This window comes from Nerophis ophidion, unplaced genomic scaffold (assembly GCF_033978795.1).
Source record: "Nerophis ophidion isolate RoL-2023_Sa unplaced genomic scaffold, RoL_Noph_v1.0 HiC_scaffold_68, whole genome shotgun sequence".
In the NCBI taxonomy this organism is placed as follows: Eukaryota; Metazoa; Chordata; class Actinopteri; order Syngnathiformes; family Syngnathidae; genus Nerophis; species Nerophis ophidion.
The window spans coordinates 230,070-240,082 of record NW_026906990.1 but is presented as its reverse complement, the minus strand read 5'-3'; the positions used below and the strand labels follow the sequence as shown (position 1 = coordinate 240,082).

The 10,013-nt window shown below is 38.9% G+C and overlaps 1 protein-coding gene across 1 annotated transcript; it reads right to left on the bottom strand.

Moving 5' to 3' along the window:
• Positions 1-1,369: 1,369 nt before the first annotated feature.
• On the bottom strand, positions 1,370-9,168 carry LOC133547143 (oocyte zinc finger protein XlCOF8.4-like). The gene is made up of 4 exons (XM_061892967.1): positions 9,063-9,168; positions 7,960-8,044; positions 7,596-7,711; positions 1,370-3,207 (listed from the first exon to the last, which is right to left on the bottom strand). Exons 1-4 carry the CDS (start codon positions 9,166-9,168, stop codon positions 2,426-2,428), a joined length of 1,089 nt encoding a protein of 362 aa, XP_061748951.1. The 3' UTR covers positions 1,370-2,425.
• Between the last annotated feature and the right edge of the window lie 845 nt (positions 9,169-10,013).

Here is a 10,013-nt window from a genome sequence, read left to right as displayed (position 1 = left end):
ACATGGAATTAGAAGTGAACAGTACCCATCCCTACCAGCAAGTGTTGTTGTACTGGAAACTAATTTACAAACACAACTTCATCACACACAATACTCCACTATGGAATTGTTCTTATATTAAAATGAGAAACAAATCCATCTTTGTACAGCAATGGTTTGAAAAAGGCATTTGGTCACGGATGCACTTATTGACTGATAAAAATATTTTAATATTTCAAGATTTCATTAAGCACAACCTGCAAATAAAAAATATTACACAATTTAAAAAGGCTTTCATTCCAAATATTCTAGTTACTGCGTCTGTCACGGCTCGGACACACACAAGTGCGCAATCTGTCGGGAGCCGCGCTGCGCGCGTCATCCGGCGCGCCTCTGACCGCGCGCATGTCACTCAAACCGCGGCAGGCAGCTGCGCTCCATCTGTAATCAACGCAGCCGGCACTAATGAAAGAGAGGAGTACAAGAACCCCCGCCACCAGTGATCCTCTGCCAGAACGTAGCAACTGTACCGTAAGCTCGTCTCCAGCATCCTAGTTGAATTTTTGATCCTGATCTCTGTGCCTTTTTCCCATGCGTTAATTGTCGTGTCTTTCCTCACCCCGCAGCTCCTTGTGTGCGTTCCCGAACCACGCTGTGTGTCGTGTGCCTTTTTGGATTCCCCTTGTCTTCCTCTGGCTTCCTGGTTTTCGTTCCCTTGCTCGCCCCCGGACAAACGACGACTCTCTCCTGCCTCTCGACCACGCTTCCGCCTTGGACTTCCCTACCTGCCTTGCCCGCGCCTGACCGCTCAGCTCCTCTCAACACGCACCTCCAACACTTGCGGTAAATAACACCTCCCGTTAAATTCCACACATAGTCTTGCACCCATTTCATCTTTGTTACATACACATCAGATTTGACATACACATATATATATATATATATATATATATATCTCCTTGTTAAAATAAAGACGCCCCAGGCTATAAGCTTTTCCCAGTCTCTGTGCCGTCTCCTTCTCCCTGAAACCTTCACAGCGTCTCTTTTAATTATTTTCTATTTCTTCTTCTTCTTATTTTCTCTGGAACAAAAAAATACTTAAAAGTTTCCATTCTTTCTGAGGCAAAAGAGTTAATCTAAGAAAAAAAAAAGATGGAAGTGAAGTGACCACTTAAAATAATATTTAGGATGGTTTTTTTTGCAATTGAAGACAACAATTGTTGGTTCTGTGATAGGGAAACACAATAAACAGTTTATTTTAAGAATGTATGCAAAGTAAATATCTGTGGGATGATGTACAATATTGGCTTTGGCTTGACACTCCAAACTTTGACTGATATTGATGTTGTTTTGGGGATGTTGAAAAAGAGAAAAAAAAACATTAAAAACATTTTTTAAAACACAATACTGGATTTATTTGATATATCCACATATGTAAGTTTGTGAAAACAAAACCATCCTTTCACAAAATAAAAATCAGCTATTTTCTCTCTCTTGTATATTGCATAAAGGTCCGGGGACATACATATAAAACAATCACAACACAACCATCATAATACAGAGTAATAACGATAATGAATAAAATAGATTATAGAGACCCAACAAATGATTCATAAAGTCACACATTTTAAAATTGTATAAAAGACAACTGTTCAAATGATGTATAAAGTAAATAATAATATGCTTCCTGAAGTGGTCCAGAAGATGTTTCAGATGTGAACCAGTACATATGTATATCATATAAAGGTGATAATCTATGGGATTATTAACAATTAGAAATACAAATATGTAATATTTTCAAATTTCAAACTATGTAATTTATAAATGTAGACGCATATTAAACAGATTGTTACACATGTTATATGTGCTGATGTTGTTAGAAAGTCAAAATGAAAGTCTGGACAGTTTATTTCAAATCCTGCAGTTTCATTTGCTGCTGCTGTTCTCACCAGCACACTTGTGTTTCTTACACTGGTACTTAGAAGACAATCTTTCACCACACACACTGCAACTCAACACTTTCTCTCCTGGGTGTCTTCTCATGTGTGCTGCAAGGCTTGATCGGTCACAAAAGCTTCTGTTGCAGATTGAACAAGAATGTGATTTTTCACCACTGTGTGTTCTCATGTGTAGTTTCAAACTGTTACTTTGTACAAAACCTTTACTATAGATTGAACAAGGAAAATGTGATTTTTCACCAGTGTGTGTTCTCATGTGTCTTTTCAAATGTTGACTTTGTGTAAAACCTTTACCACAGATTGAACAGGAAAAAGGTTTTTCACCAGTGTGTGTTCTCATGTGTCTTTTCAAATTGTTACTGTCTGCCAAACCTTTACCACAGATTGAACAAACAAAGGGTTTTTCACCAGTGTGTGTTCTCATGTGTTTTTTCAAATTGCGACTTTCTACAAAACCTTCACTACAGATTGTACAGGAAAAAGTTTTTTCACCAGTGTGTTCTCATGTGTACTTTCAAATTCTGACTTTGTGTAAAACCTTTACTACAGAGTGAACAAAAAAAAGGTTTTTCTCCAGTGTGTGTTCTCATGTGTCTTTTCAGAACACTATAGTATGTAAAGGTTTTGTGACAGTGAGAACATGTAAAGGGAGTGTTGTCAGTGTGACATGTCTTATCTTTAGAGTCTTCATCATCAGTGTCAGGAGAGTGTGACGTTGTGTCCTCACTATCTGATAGTGGAGCTAAGAGCTTGTCTGCTTGTGATCCTCCACAGTGGTCTCCATCAGCTTCTGTTGTCATGTGTTGTGTTGAGCTGCTGCTTGGAGGCTCCCCCCCACCCCTCTCCTCACTTTCACCTTTCACCTCATCATCTTCACTCTTCACAGGGACACCAGTCACTGGGAACTCCTCCAACCATTTAGGCTGACTGATGCCCTCTTCCTCTTTAATGTGCGGCGGCTCATGGTCTTCCTCTTCCTCTTTAAAGTAGGGGGTCAGTTGGTCCACCTCTTCCTCTTTAATGTGAGGGGTCAGCAGGTTCTCTTGCTCCTTATAGTGAGGGGTCAGTTGATCATCCTCTTCCTTTTTGATGTGTAAGATCAGTGGGTCCTCCGCTTGCCCTTTAATGTGAAGGGTCAGTTTAACATTATGGGTCTGTGGCTTCTCGTCTTCCTCTTTAATGTGGGGGGGCTGTGGTACCTCTTCTTCCTCGTGTATGTGGGGGGACTGTGGTTCCACCTCCTGCTCACCAGGAAGATGTTCATCGAGGTCTGCGGGACAGGAGAAAACAAATATTCTTTAGAAAAGTCCAGCTTTGCTCAGTCACATGAGACATTGTCCTGCACCAACATATAATCTCACAATCTCATCAGTTTCCCCTCACAGCAGTCAGGGTACTTCCAGCTGACACATGAAGAAGACCTTCAGGGGAATGTCTTCCCAGGCCAACGTCCAATCCACCTTATTCATATAAAAATCTAAAAGTCATTCCTGCAATCCTTAATGGTAGACGCCATACGTGAAAGTGTGCTGTTCTCCCTCTGAATAAGTCATACACACACAGGAAATAATGTACCACATGCCAGCCTCCACGCAGTAGTACTAGTGATGAGCTCCCTCCGCTGGTGGACAATAGTTACAGTCATTTTCCTATTCATCTTTAGAGACATGTCTGTCATAAAAGAAGCATGAGCACAGTCAACATGTTGGCCAAGAAGGATGACATCTGTTTTGCTTTCATTTAGATTGTGTCACCACAGTTAAACTGGGAAGAAGTAATCAGATTACTGACTATACCTTCAAAAGATAACTTGTTTACCTTATTAATAATAGTAATAATGGATTATATTCATTTAGTGCGTTTCTAGACACTAAAATTGCGTTAGAGTGAGAACTGAGAAGGCATCATTCATGCAGTCCACACATTCAATCAAACTCAGTATCAGACAGACCGTATTTCCTTGAATTGCCGCCGGGTATATAGTATGCGCCTGCCTAGAATTAAAGCCGGGTCAAACTCGTTTTGCCAAATAGTTAACATATGCCAAGAATTTCCGCCGGGTCAAACTCGTCACGTCACGAGTGACACTTCACCTGTAATCATTTTCAAAATGGAAGAGACTGATTTCAATAATTTGACATTGCATAAAGGTAAGAAGATTAAGAGCTATTCAGTAGGATATAAGGTCCAAGCTATTGAATATGCTAAAAAAAACAGTAAGCAGCTATGTTTTATTGATATACCATAGCTGTGTGTCAAATATGAGTCATTGTGCTAGAGGGCGCTTGTGATCCTTCTTGTGACTACTCAGCTACAGAAGAAGTGACAACAAGCAGCATGAGTGAGGAGCGTGTGTTTATTTTTTCGTCTCGCTTGCACTTTTAACATGGAGGATTACATATCTAAAATAAAACAATTTTCTAAACCGGACTTTCAATCAAAGAAGGAGGTAATAAAGGAAGATCTCCATCGAGACAGAGAGACTTTTAAAACTGAAGAAAGATAAGGAAGACTTCTTTAAACAAGTTATCGATGCTTTTGATCAGATGGAACTGTGCATGGACTTCATTTATAAGTAAAGGTAAGACCATAATAAAACATTTTTATTAAATGTGCTTTTCATGATGGTATCCTTACATCACACTCAAATTTGTAAGCGCAGGACTAAATTTACCGCATGCCTTTGGTAAGTGCCAGAGTAAGAAGAGGTTTTAAAATAATTAGCGCATGCTTGCCTTTACCGCATGCCTTTAGTAAATGCCGGAGTGAGAAGAGGTTTTAAATTAATTAGCGCCCTGGCGGCAATTCAAGGAAATACGGTACTTTGTTAATCCCCAAGGGGAAGTTAAAATTTTCAGCAATATGGTAAGCTACATTTAATAATAATAATAATAATAATAATAATAATAATAGTAAAAATAATAATAAGTAGATGACGAAATTGTTCAAGGTATTGTGTGTGAATGCTCCAATGCTAAAATTGAACTGAAATGCTGACAGAATGTAGTGTGAATGTAAGAATAGTTTGAATGTTAAAATGGTTTATATCAGGGGTCTCAAACATGCGGCCCGTGAGACGTTATTATGCGGCCCGCACTTTGATATGACAATTTAATGTTGGTGCGGCCCGCGAGTTTAATATGAACGGCGCTTGACAGCGTCATACTTGCCAACGTCCCCAATTTTCCCGGAGACCCCTGAATTTCAGGGCACCAATTCTCTCAAAGCCCCTGTAGATTTGTACCGGATCAAAAATATTCATGGAGTGCCATAAGGGTGCTGCCTTTAGCGCCCCCTACAGCATGAACAGATAGCGTGCAAGCCTAGTTGTATGTTGCATCTGGCCATGAAATATGTACGTGTGTTATTGCAAAATATATTTGATCAACAGCTACACATGTCACACTAAGGGTGGCCGTAAGAAAAACTTCAAACACTGTTACAAATATGTGCCAGACTGTGAACCCACACCAACCAAGAATGACAAACACATTTCGGGAGAACATCTGCATCGTAACACAACATAAACACAACAGAACAATTAAAGGGGAACATTATCACAATTTCAAAAGGGTTAAAACCAATAAAAATCAGTTCCCAGTGGCTTATTTTATTTTTTGAAGTTTTTTTCAAAATGTTACCCATCCGGGAATATCCCTAAAAAAAGATTTAAAGTGCCTTATTTTCGCTATCTTCGAAGCCACTGTCCATTTTCCTGTGACGTCATACAGTGCTGCCAATACAAACAAACAATGCCGAATACCACAGCAAGATATAGCGACATTAGCTCGGATTCAGACACGGATTTCAGCGGTTTAAGCGATTCCACGGATTACGCATGTTTTGAAACGGATGGTTGGAGTATGGAGGCAGATAGCGAAAACTAAATTGAATAAGAAACTGAAGCTATTGAGCGAATAACTATTGACGCTATTCGGCCATGTTTGCCTTAGCACCGCCGGTAAAATGTGCAGACCAATGATCGGAAGTTTCGCATCTTGTGACACTGGATCAACTTAAATCCGTCGATTGATAAGTGTTTGTTTGGCATTAAATGTGGGTGGAGGGAAACGCTGGATGTAAATATAGTTTCAAATGTACATACAGCTAGCCTAAATAGCATGTTAGCATCGATTAGCTGGCAGTCACGATGCGACCAAATAAGTCTGATTAGCACATAAGTCAACAACATCAACAAAACTCACCTTTGTGATTTCGTTGACTTCATCGTTGCAAATGCATCTGCAGGTTATCCATACATCTCTGTGCCATGTCTGCCTTAGCATCGCCGGTGAAATGTGCAGACACTCCGGCACATTCAATGGGGGTCTGGCGGCCGATTTATTGCCACTTTCGCATCTTTGGGCCAGTGGTGCAACTTGAATCCTTCCCTGTTAGTGTTGTTACACCCTCCGACAACACACCGACGAGGCATGATGTCTCCAAGGTTCCAGAAAGTAGTCGAAAAAACGGAAAATAACAGAGCGGAGACGCTGTGTTTGAGAAAATGAAAATGGCGGCTTTATTACCTAGGTGACGTCACATTCTGACGTCATCGCTCCTGAAGCGATAAACTGAAAGGCGTTTAACTCGCAAAAAATTTACCCATTTATAGTTCGGAAATCGGTTAAAAAAATATACAGTCTTTTTTCTGCAACATCAAAGTATATATTGACGCTTACATGGGTCTGCTGATAAGGTTCCCCTTTGAAAAGGAAACATTTGAGGCCTGTCGATGATGTGCTTTTTTCCCATCCACGCATCTATCCATTTTTCTACCGCTTTTCCCTTTTTTTTTCCCTTTTGGACTTACAGGTGGGCAGAAGAGGGGGTACACACTGGAAATTTCCATTCAACCTTTACATTATTTATTTAAATCGTATCCTAATTAAAAATGTATCTTCCAGTTTGTGGCTATTGTAAGGCATATTTCCAGAGGATATGCATTTTTACAGGATGTTTTAGAGATAGCGATTAAAAAATGACTTCTGGGTATATAATATTGATCAACTAATTCTTATCTAGGGGGCTTAGTGAGCGGAATAGAGGTGATCCCATTGACTCCATTGATAAATCTAGGATAGTTAAGATTTTGCTGACGTTTCTTTAGAACTTAGCATTCATAATAAATAAAAAACAAAACATGTTAATGTCTAACATAAGGTTTGTGAACAATAGGCACAGCTAAAAGAAAAAAAACAGATCCCCTTTGATATGTTTTCTACATCCTGTGAACGGGTTGATGCTGTGGTGAAAGTGAGAAAATAAATGCATGTCGGGAAAATGAAAATTTCAGCAAAAATGGTTTTGAAACGTTTTAAAACCTGGTTAAAGACACACATGCCAGAAAGGCATGTGTATGTTGTAAAATGATGGTAGAATTAGCTTTATTATTTGGGTCATGCCCCCGGCCCGGCTCTGACTTGTTCCACCACTGACAGTTTGTAGTACAAATGGACTGGGATGTGTAACTCATCTTTAGTAGTTACATTCCACAGAACACAGACAACCACGTGGTTGCAAGACCACGTTGCAAGTAGCAGACGGAATGCATCATCCTCACAAGACAACACAACTTCTTATACACAATATATTAAGCAAAGTGTTATTCATCAAATATAAAGTTAGTAAAGATGTGCGAGTAAAAAGTAAACAAACCTGTTCTGTGTAACACAACTTGATGATGTTTCTTATAATAAACATCCAGTAGTTGATGTTGTCGCTCCTTCTCCTCTTTTGTTGGACAAAGTTCCTCCTCATACTTTGCTATCCTTCTTTCGCACATTTTCACACAATCACAACACTTTACTCTCACACTCGATCTCTACTTAGCGACGTGTTGATAAATTCTGTGTCTTCTGTTAGCAGCTAACAAGCTAAGCTAACTAGCAAGCAAAGATAGCACGAGAAGCGGCACAGTGCTTCTAGCGCATCGAGACCACTTTATCCTTAAATAAAGAATCAAATATGTATTTTATACGACGTAAATATTTCAAACTGGAGAACAAATAATAAGACTGACTTATTAGTCCTGCTCGATTCTTTCTGCGTCGATGTGCTTTCACGACAGTTGGCACACTTCCGCTGTCTTCCGTTCACGCCGGAAGCTGGGAATGACGTCACAGCCGAGTGGACGAAGAGGTAAAATATTGCCTGCTGTCACTGTTACCATGCTTTTCTTTCCTGTAATATTTATTTGAATAACAGAGTGATATAGAATAGTGTCTTGTTTCTAAAAAATAAATCCAAAGTATATCAAACAAAGCTTTAATGTTGGGGTTCAGTGGCGCCCCCGTGCGACATTCATTGCAATGACAAGAGTGAAAGTGCTAGAAATTGTAGCGATATTACTACTGCCTGAATTATTTAAATTTACCCTTCCACGTGTTTTTATTGTTGTTACCTACACCTCATTCCTACTTGCTCATTTCATCCAAAATACTCTCATTTATTTCTTCTCATTATTATTTACGCTTTTCTCTTTTCAACAACATCAATCAGTGAATAGTTTGCATCTTCATTTGTTGCTCAAGCTTTTAACGAGTCAAACTTGTTCAAGTTGTCTCACTTTAACAGCAACATACATCAAACTTTTTACTTTAGCATTTCCGGAATCGTTGGTTTCACTTTTAAATAAGAAAATAACAATAATTAATCCAGGAAACAATGAGTAGTATCAGTTATGAGATGAGATGTAGATCAGAATAATTTAATGTACACAAAAATCACTCTATTGGTGGGAATTATTCCGAAATAATGGATATAATTGACCCCAAAGGGACAAGCGGTAGAAAATATTAAAATAAAATAAGAGTACACAGATCCTGTTACAATAAAAGAAAGGAAAAATGGAAAGAGAGGGAAAAAAAGTTCTCAAACTGATAACATGAAAGATGAACTCTTAAGTCTAAAAAGTGACTGTAGCGGCGAATAGCTGTCTCGTCAGCTGATGCGCGTGCTCGTAACCTCAGCGACCTGGCAACCAACCAAACCCCATTAAAAAAATTGAAAAATAAAATAAAATAATATTTTATGGTAAAGTACATCCGCACCCCCTATTCACCTTGGTAACCCCAGGTAAATAATAGACCGGCATTAGTTCAGCCAGTCTGTTTATATGATCACCCCATCTATTCACGTTCACGCGCAGAAAGAGCGCCGCGCGCTCCCGTCTCACCTGCTGGTGCACGAGCCCGATAATTAGACAGCTGCGTCTAATCAAGGAGAGCATAAGTCAGAAGACGCCACCGCAGCACAGAATGGGAGAAGGTTTGCTATCCTTGACGACAACCCACAGTTGTGACAAAAGCAAAAGCTGAACGGACAGCCGGTAAGATTACGCTTTATTACCCAAAAATGTGTAAAACTATTGACAAAATACTTGTTGACTTTATTTGGAAAAACAAAATTCATGATATTAATAAATCTGTTATAATGAACAATTACAATCAGGGTGGTCTAAACTTTCTTGACTTCACTACACTAAACAACACCTTTAAAATTAATTGGATAAGACACTACTTGAAAGACCCTACCTCAATTTGGAACTTTATTTCTCATCATGTATTCTCTAACCTTGGAGGCCTAACATTTTTGCTATTGTGTAATTCTAACATTGACAGGATTCCTGTTGCACTCTCAAACTTCCACAAACAAGCCCTTCTAGCATGCTCTCTTTTATACAAGCACCACTTCTCACCTACCAAATATTTCATCTGGAACAATAAAGACATATGTTACAAAAGGAAATCTCTTTTCCTCAACAATTGGTTTAACAATAACATTATTTTAGTGAGTCAGCTTTTCAATAAGGAAGGTCAACTTTTTAATTACCAAGAATTTCTCAAACAATTTAAGATACCTGTGACTCCCAAACAATTTGCTATTGTATTTGATGCCATTCCAACACCTGTTATTATGTTGTACATTCCAACATCTGTTATTATGTTGTACATTCCAACACCTGTTATTATGTTGTACATTCCAACATCTGTTATTATGTTGTACATTCCAACACCTGTTATTATGTTGTACATTCCAACACCTGTTATTATGTTGTACATTCCAACACCTGTT